Here is a 26,875-nt window from a genome sequence, read left to right as displayed (position 1 = left end):
GGTAGATACAATTGAGATAAAATTTTATTTGTTTGAACTTATAATTTAAAAATTTTGTGAAAGTTCAAGTTCTTTGAAAACATTAAACTTTTTATCAGATAAAGTCTCAAATTAGTCTATAGAATGTCTTATTCTGTGCACATATATTTATATAATTTATTTTTAAAAAAATCAGTGAATCATGGTTAAACCGTGACCCAAACATATCGCCGGTTCAATTAACAGTCGGAGTTTCAAAACATATACATTACATTCTATTCGTGATGTCTACTTTGTTATTATTCCATTGATATGCTTCTTGTGCTTGGTTTTTCACGACATGCATGAACAATATCTTCAAGTAAAATTTAGTGTTTTTCATTTAAAAAAATGTATTTTTAGCTACTGTGCCGGTTCTGTGTCTCATATTTTGCCTTTTGTTTTCGATGTTTAATTTTTGCATGAAATCAGCCACTACATATTTTTGGATGTTAATAATATATTGGAAGGAATTATTAGGTATACTAGGAACTGATTTTGGCTTTGCGTGGTTTAGGATTTAATTTTTGTTTTTGAAAAAAGTTGTGAACAAAAACTTGGACAATTGATGGGTGAATAAAGAAAGGAAATTTGGAGAAATTGCACTCGCAATTTCTGGAGTTAACATGGGGTTGAAGCTTTTAAAAAGACAAAAGGGCTTACTACAAAAATCAATATTATCTTATAATCATTTAAAAAAAAACTATCATGTGTCACATACAGGTACCAAATACTTGTGCCTATATATAACAATACATTATGTAAGTACAACTATAATATTCCTCCAAAATCTTCTAAGCTTGGTGGTAGTCACCGCAAGAATTGTGCATTCAAATTTTCTTGTCTAACTCATTTGAAAATAATGTGCTCCAGGAAGTTGAAGCAATTTTGTTCCAGAAAGTTGGATGCACCAAATCTTAAGAAAGTTGTAGTAGAGAATGAAGCCATATCTGTGGATTTAAAGGTACATACATCTTAATTCTTTTAATTTCACCTTTTAATTTTGTGTCTCACTTCACAATATTTTAGTTTTCCTAAGAGTTGAGAATTCACATTTTCATTAATTATCTCTGAGTATGTATTTCACAAGAAAGAGAGGTCACCTTTTTGAGGCATTCAATTCTATTATTGATACGAAAAGAAGAGACAAATAGAGTTGTCTAGATGTTAAGGTACATAAACGTCATAAGCTTGCAAACGCTAGTGTTCTATATCTTTTAGCTTAATCTCATATATCTTTACTTTTATTTTTCTTTTGTAGGGGAAGGGTGGTTGGGGAGGTTTGGGAGGATGGTGATTTTAATTTTCAATATGCATTATGTATACTTTTTATTGATATGGATGAATTCGCGAAATACTTGCATGACAGTTGAATTTGGTTTGACTTGCTCAAATGATTAGGACCTTGAATAGGTTTTTATCTAATATACAAACATTTTTATCTAATTTAAAACAATTTACTTTTTTTGTTTAGTGTAAGTGGAAGGATTCGAATTTGAGATCTCTCGCTTACACTCCCTTCCTCTGATCTAATAGATGCACTTAACTATACTCACTTTTACTTAACCTTAGTGTGATTTACATTTGTGCTATCTTCAATTTTTCTATATATAAAGCATAAGGAGGGGATCTGGTATTAAAATTTCATATCATCTTTTAGGTCTTCAATTTTACCCTTACAAAAGTAAAGATTTACTAAAGACAACTACTTTAAGTTTAGTAAGTTTTAGTAACTTCCACATCCAGTAAATTCTATTTTTTTGGTTTGTTTGCCTATGAAAAATCATAACTTCTTTTTTTATTTGTCAAAAAATTCTAATAACTTCTGTTGGTTTTAATAAAAACAACTAAATTATTTTTTTCAAATTTGCAACCCATAGGGTGTGCTTTTCTCGCTAATACAAATAAAAGTAGAGTTACTTGAGTAGTCTTTTGATCTAGACCAACAAACTTTCTTATAGATTATGTATTTAGATACACATAACAGATTTGTGATATACAATGATGAAGAACTTATTCATTGTTTTACTAAATGCCGCTAGAATTGATTGGTGGTTTCTACAATGTACACGTGTTAATTTGATTAAAAGACGTCACTGCTAATTTTTTTCTTCAAACAACAAAGTCAATTAGATTTCCATTTCTAATCTTCTTTTGAGATTTCTTCAAACAACGAAGTCAATTAGATTTGTAATGACGTTTTTCAGTCATTGCTCTACGCCGAGTCAAGGATTTTCTTATCTTTAGATTCCTAAATTTGTTGAATTGTTTCATGTTAATCATAATTTTCATTAACATCAAAATTATCATGAATTAATAATGATTTACTCATCAGACTTGAAATGATTGCAAGTTATTTCAAATTTAAGCATGTAGAGAAAACATAAAAAGCTTTTGAGACATTTCGGCTATTTAAGTTTAATAATCCTGCTAAAGCAATGAGGATAAGCATCATTATACCTGTGAAACTACCCTTTACAGTTTTCTTTCAAATACATTGACACACTTTATAGAGACTAACATACTTTACAGTCAAAGCGGTATTTTTGTCCCTAAGATTGTGTATTGACAACATTTCATCAATTGTTGGACATATGAAAACTTACAGTTTTTGTCAAATAGGTGAAAATGTAATATAACTCTGCACCAAACTGTACCTCATGTATTATCGAAAATAGTTCTACAAAAATCTAAAACAATCTATGCAAAAAATATTTGTTGGTGAGAACAATTTATAAGTTATTTGTATCCTTTACTTTTTTTTTTCCAGAAACATTTCACTAAATTCAATTCCATGCCTAACATTTTTTTTCCTTCTTTATACTTCTACTCTTACACAATTTTTATTACCTTATTTACGTATCCTTGTCATATTTTTCATGCAATTTATTAGATTCCTTTTTCTATATCTTTCAAATAACACAGTAATAGAAATTTGAACAGAATTTTGCAATAATGGCAATCCTAGAAATTGTCAATTCAATCGTGGGAACAATTGTAGGGAAGTGTGTCAATCCAATTTTGCGCCAATTTCAGTACTTAATTTTCTACAAAAGTAGCTTTCAAACTCTGAGCGATGACGTCAGAAAACTTGAGCAAAAGGAAACTGAGGTGCAACAAGCGGTAGATCGAGCAAAAGACAATGCTGAAGAAATTAAACCAACTGTTATTGGTTGGCTGGAACGAGTTAAGGACTGGAACGAGTTGAGGATGTAAAGAAAGATGCACATACTATTTTTGTGGATATGGAGACAGCTAAGGTGAATTGCTTTAATATTGTCAGGCTTCCGAATTTGAAGTCATGCTATTTGCTAGGCCGACGTGCGGTGAAAAGAACGAGTGTTGTTGAAAAACTCTTAGGAGAGGGGTAATTTGATAAAGTTGGATACCTTCCTTCATTGGGAAAAATGCTGTTAGGTGAATTAATTCCGTCCGTGGAAGAAGGCCTAGTTTCTAGGATGTCAACAAAGAAGGAAGTGATGGAAGCTGTAAAGCAGGAGAAAACTAGCCTAATGGCGATTTGTGGTATGGGCGGCGTAGGCAAGACTACTGACGAGTTTTTTATATACGTACAAGTTAAAAAATCTAATTTACACCCATTTCACTGCAAGTACACATGTCAACTAGTAGTTTAGGGTATCTATCGAGTCGATCCCACGAGAAAGAGTGAACAATTACCGATACTACTAAAGTTTTTCTATTATTTAGACTATCAATGAATTATAAGAAATGAAACCTACTGAACTTATGCAAAATAACAAATGAAAACTCCTTAGGTTATGATATCCCTAACTACTCATGCAAGTACTATATTTGGATCATTGAATACTACTATCTAGGCTAGTTATAGTGTAATTTCCTTATGCATATGAATTCTACTTTCGTAGTGAATCAATTATACTCAAAACTAATCCATACCTATTCTCATGGTTATGAAATTAGTTACAAGTTCATTTCTTCAATGAAATTACATGAAATGAATCACTTAAAATCACATAGGTGCAACTCTACTCTCGTGAGTGTACTCCCTAGGTTTAGCACTTCTTGAATCAGTGTTAAATCTCAATTTTCATTGCAGAAACAACACCTTAGATAATCACAATTAATGGTACCAGATTAATCATGATTTAAAGAGCTAAAATGCTAAATAACTTGCTCAAATCATAGCAATCAAATAGCCAAATAATAAACACTAACAATCATAGAAAGTTCAACCAAACCCAAGGCATAAACTTTAAAGACACATAAATAACATAAAATCCAGAACTTGCATATTAACTAAACTTGGAATCAAGTACAAAAGATAAAGAGTTGGAGAAGAGATAGCCCATGTCACTTGAGCTTCAACTCCTCCTTCTTTATCTCCATCTTCATCCTAATCTAGCTAATATACAAGAAGGATGAACTAACTAGCTAAACTATCCTACACTAAGGAAAAATGGAAGAACTACATTTCTGCACTCTCCAAGCTTTCTCCCGTATGTCCCTCTGACCTCACCAAATGTCTCTATATAAAAACTGCTCAAAAGCTCTTTTTTTCAAGTCAAATTCCACCTCTTAATTTCCAAATCTGAAATTTGTTAAGATAGTCAATAACAAAGGTTTTTGACTTGACAATAAGCCATATTGTCTGCCCTTTTGTCTTCTGAAGCATGTGCATTGAATTCCCTTGCAATTTGTAGATGGAAAGTAGTATGAATACAAGAGAAATGGCTGAGTAAATTGCAAAATTTCGGCTACAAAACGCAACTTGAGAAAACGCGGCTTCAAGCCACCTTTTGTTGACTCGCGTTTTCAACTCGGTGAAATTGACCTCACTTCAACTGCGATTTTCTCTATGATGGGGGCCGAACTAGCTTTTATGCAAAACATATACATTGTAGTTCTTTGAAATAGCTGTCCAATTCTTCAATAATTATCTAAATCGAAGCTTTTTAGACTGAGATATGATTGAAATACCAACAACTGGTCAGTCTCCTCTTTCATTCTTGTCCATAGAGTGCAGCTTCTCTATTTCGACTTTGTCACAAAGAAAACAGCAGAATCGGATTTCGATGTTTTCATACCAAATATAGATTTCTCTCTTAGCTTCAAAATGGTATAAAGATCACCTCAATCTGATATGTGTAGCTCCAGATATAGTCGAAATACGAAAATGTGTCAAAATTGTTCTCACTTGCATTTCTTCACTTCACTTCATTTCTTTTTTATCACTTACATTTATCACCAAATATCCATTTTTCACCTCAATTGACATCCTTTGGTGATTGGATCATTAATCCTGCATGAAAATGAACTTTTTACCATCAAAATCAATAAAAATGCAATGTTAGTCACTTTAACATAAAATGTAGATTTTTACCAAAACCTAGTTATTTTAGTGATAAAACTAAATAATCAAACCAAAATTAACTAATAAAATGCACTTAAAAATGCGTAAAATAAACCCTTATCAACTACTCTAGTCAAACAAATTGTTGACCAGGTTAAGTTCGAAAAATTGTTTGATGAAGTCGCCATGGCAACTGTGTCTCAAAGTCCATACATGAGAAATGACCAAGATCAACTTGCTGAGCAATTAGGGCTGAAGATAACAGAGCAAACTGAGCAATCTGATCTTGCCAGAGCTGAAAGATTGTATATGAAACTGACTGGTCGTGACAAGAGAATTCTTGTTATATTGGATGACATTTGGAAAGAAGTTGATTTTAAGAGTTTTGGAATTCCCATCAAAGGTGAATGCAAGAGCTTCAAAGTTATACTGACATCTCGATCCTCAGGTGTTTGTCGGGACATGGGAGCTGAACTTTTTAAGGTGAATGTCTTGCCTGAAAAAGAAGCGTGCATCTTTTTAAAGAGGTTGCAGAAATTTCAGATGATTCTGCTTTGAGTGGTGTTGCAAAGCAGGTTGTAGAGGAATGCAAAGGTCTATCTCTTGCAATCGTTGTTGTTGCCACGGCATTAAAAAGCAATCATACTCTAGAATCCTGGGATCTTGCCCTTCGGCAACTAAGAAAGGATAGAATGGGAAACCTAAGAGGTGTTCAAGATCTGGTGTTTTTAAGAATTGAGTGGAGCTATAATCATTTGGGAACTTCTGAAGCTAAGCACCTACTTTTGCTTTGTAGTTCATTTCCAGAGGATTATAGTATTCCGATCGAATGCTTGGTTAGGTATGGAAAAGGGCTACAATTGTTCCAGGATACAGAGAATACTTGCTAGTTGATGAGTTAAAAAGCTCCTATTTGTTGCTAAATGATGGTGAAAAAGAAGACTCTATAAAATTGCACGATGTTGTGCGAGATGTGTGCTTGTCAATTGCATCAAATGTAGAGCATGAGTTTTTAGTGAGCAATTCTGGAGTGGGAAAAAAGAATTCTTACACGGCAATTTTGCTAATATCACAAGATTGCAATCATGATCTACTTCCATTTTGCAAGGAATATCCAAGGCTTAGGCTGTTGCGTTTGGAATTCAATTCAGGGAAATTAAACCTACCAAAAGATTCTTTTGTAGGAATGGAAGCTCTCAGGGTCATGGAGTTAAACCACTCGCAAATTGAATTTCCACTATCATGGCCTAACCAAATACTAAGAAGTCTTCGGATACGGTGCCTGGATTTTTGTAGGTTGGGCACTGGATTGTCGTCAATGCTTGGACACATGACGCAATTGGAAACTTTGAGCCTCTTTCAATCCACACTTGCAGATGATCAATCTCCAACAGAAATCGCTCAATTGAGTAATTTAAAGTTGTTGGATTTGAGTGTTAAAAGTAGCCTCCATCCCTTGCCTAATGGTATCTTGTCAAGCTTGAAGAAACTAGAAGAATTGTATTTGGGATCTCGTGATCATTTGCAGCTAGGGAGAGATAAAGAAGAGGAAATAGGATGCCTTAAAGAGATCTCAGCAATCTCTAACCTTGCATGGCTCCAAATTGTTTTATATGGCCTTAACCTCTTACTTCTATCTTTGCAAGAATTTGATACTCAGAGTTTGTCAAGATTTAACATTACAGTAACTAATCACGGAGGAGCAATCAATTTGAATCGAAGCTATCAATTTCAAAAAAGTTTCAATCTTTATTTGAAAGGTGGTGGTGATGAAGGGTTGAAACAAGTGTTTGATCCTAAAGTTACTAGCATTGTAGAGAGAACTGAGAATCTCATTTTAAATCTTTCTTACTCATCACGCTTGAGGAATCTTATGCCTAACTTGGATGAAAATGGGTTCATCAATTTGAAAAAGCTTGATCTGTATTATGGACACTGTGAATGCCTTATTGATTTTATCGCCAACCTCATTGCTAAACATATTTTTGAAAATTTGGTGTCCACGGAGTTAGAATATTTGAAGTTGAAAGAAATATGTTACGGATTTCTTCCACCTGGGTGCTTCAATCAACTTCAAGAGGTGACACTTTATTGTATAAGTGCTTTAGAGTGCTTGTGGAAGGGATCAGTCGAACCTCCGTCGCTTTGCAACCTCAAATCTATTAGTGTAAGCGGTTGTCATCATATTACAACTCTCTTCTCACAATTGGCACTAAAATGTCTAGTGAAACTCCAAAAGATATATGTATTTGATTGTGAAAATTTGAAGAGAATTGCTCTGAGGGAGAAAAGTCTAGCAGAGGAAGTGCTTGAACTACCCCAACTCAAAGTGTTTGCCTTACGCAGGACAAGCTTTATTGGTTTTGACTCTAAATATGATAAAGCTGTTGCTTTGTCTAACCAGGTCTGTCTTCTCTCTCTCTCTCTCTCTCTCTCTCTCTCTCTCTCTCTCTCTCTCTTAATTTGTGTAATTATATGATATACTTAATATAGTTGAATTCAGGTGAACACCAAAAACACACTCAAGCACTTTCTTTCTCAATATGTTAATTATATTTTCAAAATTAATGTTTCATCAGTTATATTGTAGGTCTTCAATGAGTTTGCCCAAAAAAAAAGGCTGTTTGGTGCAGTACTAGTAATTAAAAGTCCAATGATGATGAATAAAAATAGGGTAATAAAAATATTGACAACAATAATTTTGGTGCTCTAGTGACGTAGTGGTGTGTCTGTCACGTCATCAAGCGTAACAAATAGATTGCTAGTAGCTAGATGGATCCGAACACTACTGTAATTGCATATTGCATTTTGCATTATGGGGCTAAGTTTGCCTAATTTTTCAGTTTTCACTCCCCTGCCTAGCAGTACTAGAGATTACTTATCCTAGTGATGGCCCCGAACAACTAATAGGGGGGAAAATGCCTAGTGGGTCCCTTGACAACTTAATGTCGCGCCCCATTTTTTGATAAATAAATAAATGGTTTAAAAATGTATTTTTTGATTTAATTTGTGATTGAAAAATGAATTGTGATTTAAAAGAAAAATAGGTCTAAATGGAGGTTTGAGAATGCGACGATTTGACCCAAAATTATAGTTTAAAAAGGGTTTTTGAAATAAAAAATTGGAGTCGCCACTTGGTAATGAGTTAAGGTGTACCAAGTCACCTAAAAATGAATTTTTAAAGAAAAATAGGAAAAAGTAGTAAGAAACCCCTTTTAAACAACTCCTAGTCCACGTAAACCAACGAAAAAGGTTCGGGAGTCACATTTGTCGAAGGGGAAGGCAAGGATAAAAATCCAAGGCACCCCTTCGACCTAGCCAAGGCTAGTTGCGTGATTTAATCAAAGATTTTCTTGTTTTAACCAAAGAATTTATTACATTTGGATGTACTACATGAATGCAAACCCTAGACCTAGGGGTAGATGGGGAAATTTCTCTTCAAAGGTTGAGTGGTGCCAATCACATTAATTGTGAAGCCCAATAATGATCCTTTGGAGAGGTCACACGTAATAAATGACATAAAAATGAGTGAAAGGAATGCATGCCATGTAAAAATGTAAATTTGTGTGAAGTGAAAAAAAGTGATAAAACAATAGGGCATAAGTGGAAGTGGGTAAAATGGATTTACAAGGTAAGGTGAGTAAAAAAAATGGTAATGTGTCAATGTATTACACATAAAGTGCATGTGTGCGAGTGATATTTATAAAGTATAAATAGTTGAGTGAAAACGTGCAAAATTAAAATCGTGTGAAGTGAGAATATGGAAAAAGGGATAGAATATAAAGTAGAAGTGTATGTGATAGTGAATGAATAAAATGCATGAATCCTATAGGAATGCATCAAGACGGGAACGGGAGTCCTAACTTTGTGACTTCAATTTTCCTTTTGATTAGAAAGGAGAACTAGCGTGCTAAGGTTATTTTAGAGCCACACTCGCTCGTTTCCTTTATCAAAAGGGGACTCTTCAAACAAATGTACGCTATAACTAGCATGAGATGCAAAAGCCTAAAATGAGGGGAAAAGGGGTTTGAGGAGCATGCCAAATGATAAAACTAAGAAAAATGCATGACATGTAGTGAACAGGCAAATATGCACTAATGAAAAGGGGGTGGCCTATTGGGTCTAGCGTTGGACTAGCCCTTTTTATGAATTCCTAACGGAATAATGAGCCACAACTAGCATTGGACTAGTGTGGTGACGTACATTCATCCATCACATTCATCTACGACTATAGAAAGCAAGTAGACATGTCAAACACTCATAAACACATAGCACATAACACTTAGCATGCTCGACTAAATGCAAGAGCCTAATAAAGCAAATTAACACATAGCAACAAAAGCAAGCAATCAAGCTAATAAACCTATTACATTTGCTAGTTAGGCACACGTCTTTAATAGGTCTTCATCAAGTGCTCTCCAAGCCCTATCTATTACAAGCCAAGAGGTGTACACATACCCCATAAAAGAATAACTTAATTAAAAGCAAAAGTAAATGAAATAAATGAAAGAGATTAAGAAAAAGCAAGGAAAACAAAGTAGACATGCAATTCTCACTTATCACATTGGATCACATAGGGGAGACAAGAAAGATAAAAGAAGTTATACCTCCCTTGAATTGGGAATCAAATGAAGGAGAAATATTAGCTTCAAAACAATAAAAGGGTCAAGGCATCACTTTAATCAAGAAATAATCACAAAAGATAAAAGTAACATGAAATTGAATCAATTAAATCATGTAGACAGCCCACATTTAAGAAGCCAAAAGAAGAAAGGACTTGATTGCAAAAATTAACAAGCTTTGGGGTCACAATTAAAGAAAAACAAAGTTTAGGGGCCTATTTACAATAAAATTAAGGACCCAATTAAAAGAAGTGAAAAGTGCCTAGGGCCACAGTATAGTTAAGGAGAAATCCAGGGACTGATTTGCAAATTTGGTCACCAGATTCTTAGTCAGACAGGCCATTGCGCCATGGAATTTATTTTCATGGGCTAAGGCCTCCCAAACCCAACCGAAAATCCAAGGTAAAAGAAGTAGGCCAGTCTACTATTTTGGCCCCAAAGATTAACCAATAAAACCGATGGGCTTCTACCCCTTGGCCCAAACCAAAAACCCAAAGTCATAAACCAACAACAAAACTTAATCTAATCCTCCAACTATTCTTATTAAACCCAACAATAAAAATCTACTAAAATTTATTAAAAGACTGATTGCACTCTAAATTTCAGAAATTATTTGCTCAAAAAAAACTGGATTTGAAATACGGAGAAAGAGAATTAGATCTCAATGGGGGCGGAAATGGTTCAATTGCAGAAGTATTCGGGCCAAAATGAAATTATGTAAAAGTCGAAGGACCAAAACGAAATTCCGAAGAGATCATGCAACTCAGAATCGAAGCTTTCTTCTTCCTTCTAGAGTGCATTTTTCTACTGCAAGGAATTTAGTGATTTTGAGTTTGCATATCTTGAAAAGTTTTTCCCTTTTCTTTTTTTTCTTTTCTGAAATTTAGTATGAAAACCAAAATAAAATAAACTAGAACAAAATAAAAAATAAAAAATAAAATAAAACAAAATAAAATAAAAACCCTAGAATTGAAACAAATAAAGTTAAGACTGAATTAATCAAACAAATAAAGTTAAAAAAAATCAAAAATTTGGTGTCTACACTTAAAATCCGTGAATCTCGGGCGATGTAAATCTATCCGATGCATTGCCAAAACTGATACGGTTACATTATTACAAAACTTGCAAGCACTTCGCACGCGGCATTGTAGTGAGATGGAATCCCTTGTCAACTTTGAGGGTTTAAAAGTTCGTAATATGCTGTCAAAAAAGGGACTCGAAATTCTCCCAAACTAGAGTCACTAGACTTGCGTGACTGTCAAGATTAACCCATATTTGGAGGAATTTTCCTGAAGGGGTTCGAGTATTCCAAAAGTTGAGAAGTCTAGATGTGAACAACTGCCCTTTAAACTATTTGTTTCATCCTCCTAGTGTGGCCACCATGCTCATAAGTCTTGAGGAACTGAAAGTTCGTGGGTGCTCGGAAATGTGTGAAGTTATAGGTGAGGAAGATGAAGAGGTCAGCCAAGAAGATAATGCTCAGCATCATGACATTGGAAAACGTAGAGAAATTGCACTGGGAAAAACCAGCAAGGAGTTTGTGTTTCCTAGATTAAGCTCTTTGCAGTTGGAACGCCTTAAGAATCTTCGAAGATTTAGTGGTAGTCATCAGGAGGATTATGAGTTTAAATTTTCCCTACTCACGACATTGATCTTAGTGAGTTGCCCAAAATTGAAGAAGTTTTGTTCCGGAAAGTTGGATGCACCATGGCTTAAGAAAGTCCAAATAGGGCCGATTTACATAGAGAATTTTGAAGCTCCCGTAGATTTAAAGGTACTAATTTCCTCGCTCTATTTTCAACCAACCCTTTTAATTTTGTCTCACTTCACTAGATTTATTTCCCTAAGAGTTTAGAATGTATATTTTAAATAATTATTGTTGAGCATATTATATTTTATAGGATCGAGAGATTTGTCCTTTATTAATTTGAAAATGACATGATTATTTGCATATTAAGGTACGTACCTTTCTATATGCTTACAAACTTTATCGTTTCCCTTTCTTTATAATTACAAGCCGCAGTATGCATGCTTTTGATCTATATGAATGAATCAATGAATGGTCTTACATGATTGTGGAATATCATTGATTACAAAATTATATGAACTCTCATGGAATTTTCCATTTGGATGTTGAGGTAAATACCTTTCTATATGCTTACAAACTTTATGTGTTCCCTTTCTTCTAATTTTGTCTTTACGTTTTTTTTTTCATTTTTTTTTTGAGGTGAATGGAACTTTTGATCTTCTATTGATCAATCAGATTCTATTCTCATGTAGCATTATTTATTGATTCTTACTATCTATGAACTATACTTCTATATTGAGTTTGCATTGTTGGTTTTCTTATCAACTTTTTTTCATCTAAATATTACCATTTCAGAGTAAAACTAATATGTTAAATCCTATATTTGTTTTGGTTTTGCTTATATTTCTTGCAGTGTACGCATTTTTATGAAATATTCTTCCTTTCATTTTTTGAAAATAATTTCCAATAAAAAAAATTTCCACTTTGAAAAATTGCTGCCTTTATATTTCAGCTTTCAAAGCTCCAATCTCTTCAAAGATATAAAATTGAATATTCCATGTAGGAATTAAGGAAAATAAACTACAGCTACAAAAGTCTGATATCAAATTGATGTGGGAATTCCAATTTATTATACCATGTATATTTGTTTTGGATATTGTGATAGAGTTGTAATATTCATGCCTTTATTTTCTTTCACAGAATATTGTGGGTGTTAGGACCGGGCCAGGAAATAGACAAACTCAAGTTAGCACAAATTAGACGGTATAACCGACCATATAATAGATAGGCGGTAGATACCGGCCATATAATAATTAGGCGGTAAAATCGACCATATAAAGACGGATAACAAAGCAAATAAAAGACACAAAAGATTTACGTGGTTCGGTCAAATTGACCTACGTCCACGGGCGAGGGAGGAGCAATATTTCTACTATGAAGAAGAATACAAAAGCCGTAGGAAAGTGGTTCCTAGGCCAATAGGCACTTACAAAAGAGTTTAGAAAATATTCCTAAATTCAAAACAAGAGAGCCTAAAATATTTAACTGAATGGGCTAGATGACTCAAGAAGCTAATAGCCCATATAACTCTCTTGAGTGGTGCAATTAACTTCAACATATGAGGCCTATATTTATAGGCGCAAAATAGAAAGCATCCTTAGCTTTCCTCCGATGTGGGACGAACCACAATTCTTTGGTCAGCAATTGCGGCTTCAACAAATCTCCACCTTGGTGAGTCCCCAACATCGAGAGATTATAAACTTGCTCCACCTTCTTCATATAAGCCCCAATGGGTTTAAATCACAAACGAACACCAATCAAGTCCAAACACTGTTTGAACTTGTAAACTGGAAGAGGTTTCGTAAACATATCGGCTGGATTGTCCTTGGTATTGATTTTCTGAACAAGGACCTTTCCTTCAGCAATGATATCCCGAATGAAGTGATATTTCACATCAATGTGTTTCGTCCTCTCATGATACATCTGATCTTTAGTCAAGTGTATGGCACTTTGACTATCACAGTGAATATCAGTAACACCTTGATATAGACTTAGCTCGCTAAATAAACTTTTTAATCACAAGGCTTCTTTGATTGCCTCGATCACAGCCATATATTCTGCTTCTGTAGTAGACAAAGCTACGACAGGTTGTAGAGTAGCTTTCCAACTAACAGCACAACCGCCAATGCAAAATACATAGCCTGAAAGTGATCTTCTCCTGTCAAGATCTCCAGCGTAGTCTGAGTCTACAAAACCAACCAAAGTATTATTATTTCTTCCAAACTCCAAACATGCATTTGAAGTACCTCGCAAGTATCTGAGAATCCACTTCACAGCCTGCCAATGTGTTTTACCAGGGCAAGACATATATCTGCTAACAACACTGACTGCTTGTGCAATATCTGGACGAGTACAAACCATTGCATACATAATACTGCCGACTGCACTGGAATAAGGAACCCGTGCCATATAATCTTCCTCTTCATCTGATTTTGGTGATTGAGCAGCAGATAGCCGAAAATGGCTAGCAAGAGGAGTAGATACTGGTTTAGCATCTTTCATGCCAAAACGCTCCAAGACCTTTTCAAGGTAATTTTTCTGGGTCAAAAATAACTTCCTTACTCCTCGATCTCGATTGATATCCATGCCAAGAATTTTCTTAGCTGCTCCCAAATCTTTCATTTCAAATTCACTATTTAACTGCAGTTTCAAGGTGTGAATTTCTGACAAATTCTTGGCAGCAATGAGCATGTCATCAACATATAACAATAAGTAAATGAAAGAACCATCATTTAACTTCCGGAAGTAAACACAACTATCATACATGCTCCTCAAATAACCATGATCCAACATAAAGGAATCAAACCTCTTATACCATTGTCTTGGAGACTGCTTCAATCCATATAAGGATTTCTTCAATAAGCAAACATGGTCTTCCTTACCTTCAATTTCAAAACCCTGGGGTTGTCTCATATAAATTTGTTCTTCAAGTTCGCCATGCAAGAAAACTGTCTTAACATCAAGCTGCTCTAACTCCAAATCATACATGGCAACTAAAGCAAGCAAAACACGAATAGAACTATGTTTAACAACAGGTGAGAATATATCATTAAAATCAACACCTTGTACCTGACTATAGCCCTTTGCAACCAATCGTACTTTATATCTTGCATCTTCAACCCCTGGAATACCTTCCTTTTTCTTGAAGACCCACTTGCAACCAACAATTTTCTTAGCTGACGGCGGCTTTACAAGAACCCAAGTTTCATTCTGATGAAGAGATTCAATTTCTTCATTCATCGCAATCAACCACTTTGCAGAATCATCACAAGAAACTGCTTCTGAATAGGTGGAAGGCTCACCAACTGCATCAGTTTCTTCTGCAATAGACAAAGCATATGCAACTAAATTTGCATATCTTTGTGGTGGTCGAATGTCTCTCCTTTGTCTATCTCTGGCTATGGAATACTCCTCTTCTTCTGAACTATCTTCAATAGTAGATTCAGGTGTATCTACTGGCATTTGATGAATAGAAGATTTGGTCTGAGAAGGACCAGAACTGCCAATATCAAGCTCCACCTGCTTTTGTGTACTATCAGTAGTACAAGGACTAGAAGACTCCTTCTTGGAAGATAACATAGACAATTCATCAAAAGTAACATCTCTACTGATTACAAATTTTGGAGATTTGGGATCAGGACACCATAATCTGTATCCTTTCACCCCAGAAGCATACCCAAGAAAAATGCACTTTTTAGCCCTAGACTCCAATTTTCCATCATTCACGTGCATGTATGCTGGACACCCAAAAACTTTTAAATTGGAGTAATCAGCAGGAGTACCTGACCAAATTTTCTCAGGAGTTTTGAAATCAAGAGATGCAGAAGGAGAACGGTTGACAACATAACAGGCCATATTGATTGCCTCTGCCCAAAAGTCGTTTGTCAACCCTGCATTGGAGATCATACATCTTGCTCTCTCCAAAAGCGTTCTGTTCATACGTTCAGCCACACCATTTTGTTGAGGCGTCATCCTGACGGTGTGATGCCGAACAATTCCTTCATTTTTTCAAAATTCATTAAATTCACCTCCACAAAATTCCATACCATTATCTGTTCTCAACCGCTTAACATGTTTTCCTGCTTGTTTCTCAATCAAAACTTTCCATTGCTTGAAAGTTAAGAAAACATCATTTTTATGCTTAAGAAAATAGACCCAAACTTTTCTTGAATAATCATCAATGAAAGTCAACATGTACCTGGCACCACCTTTAGAAGGAGCACGAGAAGGACCCCATAGATCTGAATGAATATAATCAAGAGTACCTTTTGTCTTGTGAATTGCTGGTGAACTGAAGCTGACTCTTTTCTGCTTCCCAAAAATACAATGTTCACAGAATTCCAATGGACCGGTACTTTGTCCACACAGAAGTCCTCTTTTGCTCAGTATGCCCAAGCCTTTTTCGCTCATATGCCCCAAACGCATATGCCATAATTTGGTGATGTCTGTATCTGTCAAAGATGATGTTGAAACAGCAGCAGCACCTGTCACAGTAGATCCCTGCAAAATATACAAAGTACCAGATCTGTGTGCCTTCATAACAACAAGAGCTCCTCGAGTGATTTTGAGAACTCCATCTCCACCTGAATACCTGCACCCGATATGTATCTGTCAAAGATGATGTTGAAACAGCAGCAGCACCTGTCACAGTAGATCCCTGCAAAATATACAAAGTACCAGATCTGTGTGCCTTCATAACAACAAGAGCTCCTCGAGTGATTTTGAGAACTCCATCTCCACCTGAATACCTGCACCCGATAGACTCAAGAGTGCCCAAAGAGATGAGATTTTTCTTCAAATCTGGAACATGTCTAACATCTGTGAGCGTCCTCACAATACCATCGTACATTTTAATCCGGATTGTGCCTTTGCCAACAACTTTACAAACAGCGTTGTTGCCCATTAAGACAACTCCACCTTCAGTTGATTCATATGTTGAAAACCAGTCCTTATTGGGACACATATGATATGAACAACCCGAATCTAAAATCCACTCATTGTTAGACCTAAAATTATTTTCTGTTGCACAGAAAATGGTTCCATCATTCTCATCAGCTGCTATACTAGCTTCAGCGGATTCAGTATTTCTCTCAACAAATTTCCCCTTTTGCTTTTCTTTATTTTTCAATTTAAAGCAATCAGAGATAATATGGCCCTTCTTTTTACAATAGTTGCACACCACATTTTTATGTCTGGACTTGGATCTACTTCTATTTTCTGTGTTTCTCCTTTCAGATCTACCCCGAACAAACAAGCCATCAGCTTGACTCCCACTAGTTTCCCCAGTAATATCCCTATCTATCTGCTCTTTAGATTTTAATGCAGATTTAATTTCCCGATACGAAATTGTTTCCTATCCATATATCATAGTATCACGGAAATGCTTAAAGGATTGGGGAAGGGAACACAAAAGTAATAGGGCTTGATCTTCATCATCAATTTTCGAATCTATATTCTCCAAATCCATAATAATGGAATCAAATTTATCAAGATGGGAGAGTATAGATGTACCTTCAGACATCCGAAGCATGTACAAACTCTGCTTCAAATATAGCCGATTCTCGACTGTCTTCTTCATATACAAGGCTTTCAATTTATCCCACATAGCCTTGGCCGAAGTCTCCGTTGCTACCTCACGCAATACCTCATCGGAGAGATTTAGGATTATGCTGGATCTTGCCTTCTTATCCATCTCAGCAAAATTTGCATCTGTCACATCTTCTGGCTTTTTCTCAATTCCTTGAATTGCCAAGTCAACTCCGTCTTGAACAAGAATGGCCTCCATCTTGAGCTGCCACATGCCGAAATTGACATTCCTGTCGAATTTCTCGACAACCGTCTTTGTTATCGTCATTGTTGCCACAAAATCTGTAACCTGAAGTTTGTCTCAAAAAACTGGCCAAACAAATATGCAAGTCTCGTGAACGGGCCCCACAGGGTGAGCGGACCACACGAGATAAGCGGTCCCCACGGGGATGAACAGACCCCACAAGGTGAGCGGGCCCCACGGATAAACGGGCCCCACAGGATGAGTGGGCCCCACAGGATGGACGGGCCCCACCAGATGAACGGACCCCACCAGATGAACCTGTCTTGCAAAATATAACAACCAGCTCTGATACCAGTTTGTTAGGACCGGGGCAGGAAATAGACAAACTCAAGTTAGCACAAATTAGGCGGTATAACCGACCATATAATAGATAGGCGGTAGATACCGGCCATATAATAATTAGGCGGTAAAACCGACCATATAAAGACGGATAACAAAGCAAATAAAAGACACAAAAGATTTACGTGGTTCGGTCAAATTGACCTACGTCCACGGGCGAGGGAGGAGCAATATTTCTACTATGAAGAAGAAATACAAAAGCCGTAGGAAAGTGGTTCCTAGGCCAATAGGCACTTACAAAAGAGTTTAGAAAATATTCCTAAACTCAAAACAAGAGAGCCTAAAATATTTAACTGAATGGGTTAGATGACTCAAGAAACTAATAGCCCATATAACTCTCTTGAGTGGTGCAATTAACTTCAACATATGAGGCCTATATTTATAGGCGCAAAATGGAAAGCATCCTTAGCTTTCCTCCGATGTGGGACGAACCACAATTCTTTGGTCAGCAATTGCGGCTTCAACGGTGGGAACCATCAAGTTGATCGAATAATGTGGTCTAGTTACCACAGTCTTGACTGAACTGGTGGATTGGGCTATCAGATATGAATGGAGATCTTAACATGGTTAATACTATAAGTGTGGAACTTATATAAGTATTGTGTGCCCACTTTGTCATTGATTTTCAAATAATAAATATATTGTGTGTATAGTATCATGGCCTTTAAATAATAAATGTGCTGTATGTAATGTATCATGACTTTCAAATAATAAATTCATTGTATGTATCATATGATAGTGTAGTAGCCATGGCTTGATTTTCATCTCCCAATTCCCAGCAGTCCATCCAAATTTGCAGACGCTGAAAAACCTGATCCTTTCCTTGCTCGATTTCTAGGTATTAGTAGCTCAGTTCATCTCCTGCATCCTCTCTTGGCTTCCTTATGTACTCCGCCTCTATCAGCCATCTTCGCTGACTTTGCTGTTGCAGCCGATATCAATCGTCTAGCTGATGAATTATCTATCCCCTTTTACATTGTATCCACCACTTCAGCTAGATTTTTTTCGCTTATGGCTTGTCTTCCTGACTTGATACTCGAAAGCAAAAGTTTGGAAGACTCTAGCATTCAGCTTCCGGGTTTAGCTTCGGTGCCAATTTCAAACCTTACTCCTCCCTTCATTACTCCAGATCATATTTTCACAGCTCACATCCGTTTAAATGCTCAATTTCTCTCGAAAGCCAAGGGTATTCTACTTAATAGCTTTGATTGGTTTGAGTCTAAATCAATTGCTGCAGTAAATACCTATGTTTTCAGACTCGGGCCGGGTATCGACTCGGTCAGGGTCAGGGGTCAGAGGTCAATGGGTTCGACCGGGTTCGACCGGGGTTAAATCGGATGACGTCATAAATAAAAATCATTTAGAAATTAAAATATTATATTTAAAATACCTAAGATCATGTTAATATTAACAAAGGTATATTCATATATATTTAATGTTTCAAATGTATTTAACAATAAAATACAAAAAAATTAGAATAATCAAGGAGCAATTTATATTATTTAATGAATATTAACAAGTTTAGAATTAAAATTATAGACTTGATTAAAAAATAACACCAAACTTTAGGACAATATTTATAAAGTATGAAATATTTGAGGTATATTAATAATTTTTAACAACTTAAGGGTCAAAACATAATATTGAAAATATTTTGATCCTATATCAGATGAAAGTGCTTTGAAGTTTGACCCCACGCCACACCTCTCATTTCTTCCTCTACTCCTGACGGTTGATGCATTCCATTGGTCATTTCATCTTCCTGCAACTCCTTTCTTTATCTTCCACGCCATTCTGCAACTCCTTTCTTCTTCTTCTTCTTTTTTTTATTTCATTTTCATTCTTATTTTATTAGTTATTTGTTCTCAAACCCATGAAATATCATGCTTTTATCTGATTTCTGCAAAATGTTGTCTTCTCCATGCTCTTTTTTGCATTTTTGGGGTCTTTTTTTTCTTTTGAATACAAGATCTAAGATTATATCTTATTTTAAAAAAGAGGTAAAACATTGATTTTTCATGCTTGAATTGAAGTCAAAGAGTGAAAATGGATTTGCAGAGGAGGGAGAGCTCACAAGGATTTGGAGTTAAGAGGTCAGGAAGGGTAAAAAAGAATTTAAAAATGGAGAATAAGAAAACCCGGTTCGCACGGGTTCTTCAGGTTTTCGGTCAAACCCGGTCAAAACCGAATTTGACCGAGTCTTGACCAATCCGAGTTTTAAAGATAGCTCGGACCGGACACTTGGCCGGTTCCCGGTTCAACCGGTCGGACCGGCCGATCCGGTCCGAGTTTAAAAACACAGGTAAATACTGGCAGGGTACTGGCTCATTTACCGCCTTTTCTCCCCATAGGACCATACGAGCCTTGTAAGGCTGTCGTGAAAGCTGGCTCTTATCTGCAGTGGCTAGATGGACAACCAAATGAGTCTGTAGTCTATGTTAGCTTTGGAAGCAGAACAGCATTGTCAAAGGAACAAATAAGAGAACTAGGAAATGGACTGGAGAGAAGTGGAGGCAGATTTCTTTGGGTAATAAAGACTACCAAAGTTGACAAAGACGAGAGGGAAGATCTGCAAGATTTGCTTGGCAGTTCATTTCTTGAAAGAACAAAGAAGAAGGGGCTAGTTTGTAAAGGATGGGTGGAGCAAGAGCAAGTTTTAGCGCATCCAGCAATCGGAGGATTTGTAAGCCATTGTGGGTGGAATTCTGTAACTGAAGCAGCTCGATTTGGGGTGCCTATACTGGCTTGGCCTCTAAATGGAGACCAAAAGTTGAACGCAGAAGTGACAGAGAAGGCAGGCCTTGGAGTATGGATGAGGCACTGTGGTTGGCTGGGGGAGCACCTAGTGAAGGGAGAGGAGATTGGGGATCAAATTGTCCAGTTGATGCAGGATAAAACATTGAGGATAAAGGCAAAGAAGGTGAAGGAAGAAACTAGGAAGGCCTACGAAGTTGGTGGGAGTTCTAAGAAAGTGCTTCTGGAAATCATAGAAAATCTTTGAGCTGAAGCCAGAAGAATGAAACTTGAAATGGGCAGAATCCAGATCACTGATAGCAAAATTTAGCTGAGAACTCTAATAAAATTACTGTTATCTACTGCGGTAGAAGCAAAATTCCCACTTTTGTGCTATTTTTTCTCCTTGATTTGTTGTCAGTTACTCCAGATGATGTTTCTCTTCTTCTCTTTCTCTACTTTTTTCCTTTCTTTCTAAATACATTAATTTATGATATCAACAAATAATCCTTGTTTAGTGTGGAATTGACCTGATAGAAGGAAAAAAAATTAAAATGATGATACAAATGACCCTTGATTGGTGTGAACTTGATTATATAATCTTCATACTAATGCAACTTTACAGTTTTAAACTTAAAAGCATGAGCTGAGAAGATTGGTTGCTTCTGTTTATTGCTGTTCACTGGTGTTTTCCGACCAGCTGGTCAGATTCATTTCTATTAGGGCAATACATAGAGACAAATTGGTGTCAAGGTCTGCTCAATTTTACTTTCACTGCCAGTCAATGCACAAATATTGAGTTTGGACCCTGATCACATGTACACAAGGTGAATATAGAGGAAGATGCAGTATTTTGGTACCATGAATTTGTGTCAAGAAGCATCACTTAGTACACAATCAAGTTCTATTGGCTACCATGATGAGTTTATGTTCTATACAGTTGACAGAATTAAAATTTGTGCACTTGCATATACAGCACAACAATATTTTTCCAATTTACTAACAGGAATACCTAATTATTTTCATAATGAAGACTGTGACCCTTGATCCAGTAAATTTGAAACAAACTCTTTTGTCACAATGTATGGTTACTACTTGAAACAAATAATAATGAACCACTGAGAGTTTATTTTAGGCAAGGCATGGAAAAGTTGACTGCAAGTGCTCACAGGTCTTTGGAACTTCATTACTCACTGAGCATCAGAATTTCTTCCTCTCTGCAAACTTGTGCAGAACAAAAGCATTTCTTTGTGCTGTCCCTCATTACAAATCCTCAGTCCTTTTGAAGTACAGTACACTTATTGGTATTTGAGGAACTGGCTATCATGTCAAATTAGAGTCGCAACCGGATTAAATCCTCTTTTTTGTATTTTGTAATAAATTGGATCCAAAATTCCTACTTTGTCTCCTTAAACTCTCACATGCAAGAATAATGACTAAATTTTACTTACACAGAGCATGTTGTAGTCGACATACTTTGAGAGCTCTACAATGTTTAATAGTCATTATTGAAATCAGACGACTCTTCATGGTCCATATTGATTTTATTTATTGTAACATGACTTAAGGTCCAGGCCTTGAGATTAGCTCTCTAGTTTCAACAGAAAGTAAAGTAGGAGTTTCGTCATTACCGAATGTGTAAAAGGTTACCTGTCAAGAAAGCATAGTTGAAAAGTTTTGCCTGTAGGCCCTCTGCTGTTGCTAAAATTGAATAAGTATATTGGGAATATGCCATGCCTATGTGTGCAGATCCTCTTGAAAATCATGATTTAGTGCTAGATGCATTATGTACTAACGCAATAAAAGATTGGAGTTATAAAGAAGAGTAAATTTTATATTATACTGTTAATATATACACTATCACGATTAGATAAATAAATTTTACACATGTGCCATATATCTAATGGTGATAGTATATATATTGATAGTGTCTATAAGATTAATCCTATAAAGAAATCTGAAAAACCTGCATAATCCTTGAAGTGTTATTTCTTTCTCTCTCACACATAAGTCTTTTATTAATAGCGACTTAAAGTGCATTCTCTAGCTTGTATTTTGTGGGCTAATGGTGCTAAACATTTATTCTTCGACATATTTACTAAATGAAAGTTACTGTAAAGCAATGCAGGAAACCTCCATAAGCCTTGAAGTGCTTATTAAATAACTAACAACCTCCATTTGTAGAAACGTTCTACAAATTATTTTATTTCATAACATTAGTCGAAGTCGGTCGTTAGTTAAACACCTTTTTTCTTTCACAAATTACCCCATTTCCATGCAATGGTTAGAGTCGAAACGTTTTATTACGAACATTTCTGCTCGCTTTTTTTTCGATATATGAACAATGAATTTAAGAACCCAGAAACTTTCTTATTGAGGCATTGATGGTTTGTTAATGGTCTGATAGGAAGGTGACGAGAACATCCCTCCTAACTTTCTTATTATGTTGATTACCGTCTACCTGTATTTAGATTATCATAATTTGAGAATTATTGTATCAAACTGTTTATTCAAAAAAAAAGTTTTTTTTTTTTTGGCAGACAATGAATCTATGTAATCTAAGTGTACTTCAAATGTGATATTCGTTCGTGTTGATACTTTAATATCATAGCAATATTTATTTTTTACCAGAATTACAAAAAGCTAATTCTTATGGCAAATATTCAAATCTAATGATCATGCTTTGAGTTTTGCTAAAATACATTGAGGAGGATGGCACATTCAAATTTTACCCTCTATGGTTTGGTGATTTACCACAAAACCCCCCTATAATATAAAAACCTATATATAACCCCTTCATGGTTTGAGTTAAGGTGCCAATATTAGTTTTTCCATTAAAACTAACAACCAATAGTAAAGAGTCAGCGTCAAACTAATAAATTAACAAAGTTATCATTTCATTACCTTTTTTTCTCCTCCAAACATAAAAAAGAAGAAATTGAAATAAAAAAATAGATAAATAAGAACTAGAAAATATCATTAAAGATTTGGTTCAAACACCTATAATAATATTTGTAGTTAAAAAAGATTTCATATTTTTTGTTTCTTATTTATTTGTTTTATATTTCCCTTCCATCATTTTTATTTTTTATTATTGTTTCATTTCCTTTCCATCTCTTTTGTATTTCGAGAAAATTAAGTTTTTGTAGGCCAAAATATAGGTTTTCAAATTCAACTCTTCTTTTTTCAAAAAAAAAAAATGAGAGAGAAACAAAAGGAAAAAAGGAAAAAAAGCAGTGAAACGATGAATTTGTCAATTTATTAGTTTGAATTTGACTTTTAACCATTGACCGTTAATTTTAATAGAAAAACTAATGGTGACATTTTAACTCAAATCATGAGAAGGTTATATATAGGATTTTAAATAATAAGGGGTTATATGGTAAAGCACTAAACTACAGGGGATAAAAGACAATTTATCCTAAATAATATCCAATCAAATAAATCCTCCAAACCTTCATAAATTGCATTGAATCAACAAAATCATCCCTACTGCCAAGATCAAGTGTATATGTATGTGTGAGTATAATTACAAAAAATAAATTGAAAAAGGAAATTTCTTGATGATGAAAGGCCACTGTAATTCAATTTCATCAAACAAACATTCTCAGAACACATCTACAAGCTTGGTCTTTCTCCAATTCAAAATAAACAACCCACTATATGATAAAAAGCAGGGGGGGAAAAAAGCAGGTAATCAAATTGAGTCACATTGCCGCATTCGTTCCAAAGATCAAAAGCACAATACAGAGCATGAAATGGGAAAGCTCCAATGTAAGGCAAAGCTTGGCCAAAAGTTCTTGCTTGTGGTGAACAGGGGCTCTCAAGTTTCAATTGAGCCTTGCCAGTTACAGACCTGGGAAAGGGCAAGAAAAATGGTCTTAGAAGACAAGAATCAAACGTGATTTATCAAGCCTAAACGTTAGATAAGAAGTTAAAATGAAAGCGGCTATTTATGAAATTGGCATAAAAGTTTGACAGCCTAAACACCCGAATTACTGCTGGCATGTAGAGAATAACATTCAATGAGTCCCAACATTTTCTAGTTATCTATATTTTTCAGCGAGCATATGCACTCCAGTAAATAAAAATAACAGGAATTTCATCTCACAAACGAATGGAGAAAATGGATAGGTTGCTGAAAATTCATAGAATAGACTTACGAGTGATCAGAGGAAGTATAAAGAGGTTTTATCTAAAATCATGCTGACCACGATCTCCAATATGAACTCTTTATAACGACTTTGACCTCTCCTGTTTCGTCCCTAATCCTAATGGCCGACTCTTCTACAGATCGTACACACCAATTCACTTCAATCAATTGCAGTGAAAGTGTATCCACAAAATCCAACTGAATTCCCTCAAGATCATAGCAATTTTGTAAGACAAGTCTTTCAAGCTTGGGAAAATCATCACAAGAGGCATTCCATTGAGCAATGTTTGAATTGTCTAAGCTCAAGAACTTAAGATTCTGAAACTCTTCTTCCACGTCCCATATCTTCCCTTCGAAGGCACCAGAGAGTAACTTGAGAACTTCCAGGTTTGGCAGTCTCCCAATTGCAGAGATACAACTCCATGGTAGGCGAAAGTTTCACAGAGTCAATTTCTTTAGAGTCAATGGGAGATTGAACTGGCCATTGTTAAGATGGTATTTGTTAGTGTGGCTTCGTCCCACATCGACGAAAGCCAAAGGAAATTCTTTCCTTTGTTACCTATAAATATAAGGTCCTATGATAGGATTAAGTACACCAAACCAAGAGAGCATTAGTGGGATATTTGGGCCTTTGGGTCATTAAACATTTTGTAGTAGAAATACTTTAGGCTCTATTGTATTTCAGTATTATGTGTCTTTTGGGCCTAGGAACACTTTCCTAAGGCACTTTTGTATATCTTTTCATAGTAAAATATTGCTCCTCCTCCGCCCGTGTCTTTTATTTTGCTTTGTTATTTGTCTTTATTGGGTTGCCACAACCCTTTTATATGGTCGGTTTTACCGCCTAAGCATTATATGACTGGTGTCTACCGTCTAAGCATTATATTGTCGGTTATACCGCCTATTTTGTTCTAACTTTAATTTGTTTATTCCTGGGCCAGTCCTAGCAAACTGGTAGCAGAGCTGGTTGATATATTTTGTAAGACAGGTTCATCACGTGGGGCTCGTTCACTTTGTGGGACCCGTTCAACCTGTGGGTCCGTTCACCTGTGGGGCTCGGTTATCCGTGGGGCCCGCTCATCTCGTAGGGCCCGCTCATCTCATAGGGTCCGCTCATTCTATGGGGACCGCTCACGAGACTTGCATATTTGTTTGACCAATTTTTTGAAATAAGCTTCAGGTTACAGATTTTGTGGCAACAATGACAATAACAAGTTTTCGGCGCTACAGAGAGTGAAAAAAAAAAGATATTTCTTTGGAGTTCAGTTGAATTTTAGAGAAAGAGTTATTTGACCTGTTGGAACTCATTTAGGGTTTTGAAAAGAAGGTGGAGCAAAATTACTATGTTCGTGATTTTTTAACCCGTTGGGATCTATTGAACCTTTTGTGAGATTTAGCCCGTTGGAACCTGTTGAGCCTTTTGCATTATGGTTTGTTGGTGGCTCGTTGTGGTTCGTTGGGACTTTTGTGGTTCGTTGAGATTCATTGGAACTTTCATGGAGAAGGTGGAGCTAGTTTGCTATTCGTCTGTTATTTGCCAATATGTTTACAAAACATCTTCCACTTTACAAGTTCAAGCAATGCTTGAATTGGATCGGTGTTCGTCGTTCATGATTTAGGCCCATTGGGGCTTATGTGGAGAAAGTGGAGCAGTTTTGCTATTGTCAATGTTGGGGACACACTAAGGTGGAGATTTGTTAGTGTGGTTTCGTCCCACATCGATGAAAGCCAAAGGAAATTCTTTCCTTTGTTACCTATAAATATAGGGGTCCTATGATAGGATTAAGTGCACTAAACCAAGAGAGTATTAGTGGGCTATTTGGGCCTTGGTTCATTAAGCCTTATGTAGTAGAAATACTTTAGGCTCTCTTGTGTTTCAGTATTAGGTGCCTTTTGGGCCTAGGAACACTTTCCTAAGGCACTTTTGTATATCTTTTTCATAGTAAAATATTGCTTCTCCTTCGCCCATGGACGTAGGTCAATTTGACCGAACCACGTAAATATCTGTGTCTTTTGTTTTACTTTGTTATTTGTCTTTATTGGGTTGCTACAACCCTTTTATATGGTTTATTTTACCGTCTAAGTATTATATGGTCGGTTATACTGTTTATTTTGTTCTAATTGTAGTTTGTTTATTCTTGGACCAGTCCTAACAATCTTACCACTCAATCCTTTCACAATAAAAGTTTCCAATTTCTTGAGGTTGCCTGATGATTTTGGAATAGATGTCACATACCCCCCCTAACTGCTAAATATCTCA

The 26,875-nt window shown here is 35.8% G+C and overlaps 2 protein-coding genes and 1 pseudogene across 2 annotated transcripts; all 3 read left to right on the top strand.

Annotated features, from left to right (window-relative positions):
• Window positions 1-2,964: 2,964 nt before the first annotated feature.
• Window positions 2,965-7,241, top strand: LOC140037993 (disease resistance protein At4g27190-like; annotated as a pseudogene).
• LOC113697278 (uncharacterized) lies at window positions 6,537-12,563 on the top strand. The gene is made up of 4 exons (XM_072083178.1): window positions 6,537-7,754; window positions 7,854-7,936; window positions 11,344-11,746; window positions 12,513-12,563. Exons 1-4 carry the CDS (start codon window positions 6,537-6,539, stop codon window positions 12,561-12,563), a joined length of 1,755 nt encoding a protein of 584 aa, XP_071939279.1.
• Window positions 12,564-18,404: 5,841 nt separating this feature from the next.
• On the top strand, window positions 18,405-20,730 carry LOC113735968 (UDP-glycosyltransferase 13-like). Its single transcript, XM_027262923.1, has 3 exons — window positions 18,405-18,411; window positions 18,568-18,965; window positions 20,131-20,730. Exons 1-3 carry the CDS (start codon window positions 18,405-18,407, stop codon window positions 20,728-20,730), a joined length of 1,005 nt encoding a protein of 334 aa, XP_027118724.1.
• Window positions 20,731-26,875: the final 6,145 nt, after the last annotated feature.

The sequence above is a fragment of the Coffea arabica genome, chromosome 3c, assembly GCF_036785885.1.
Source record: "Coffea arabica cultivar ET-39 chromosome 3c, Coffea Arabica ET-39 HiFi, whole genome shotgun sequence".
Taxonomy (NCBI): Eukaryota; Viridiplantae; Streptophyta; class Magnoliopsida; order Gentianales; family Rubiaceae; genus Coffea; species Coffea arabica.
Note: the sequence above shows the minus strand (reverse complement) of the source record. Positions and strands in the feature narration are given on the sequence as shown.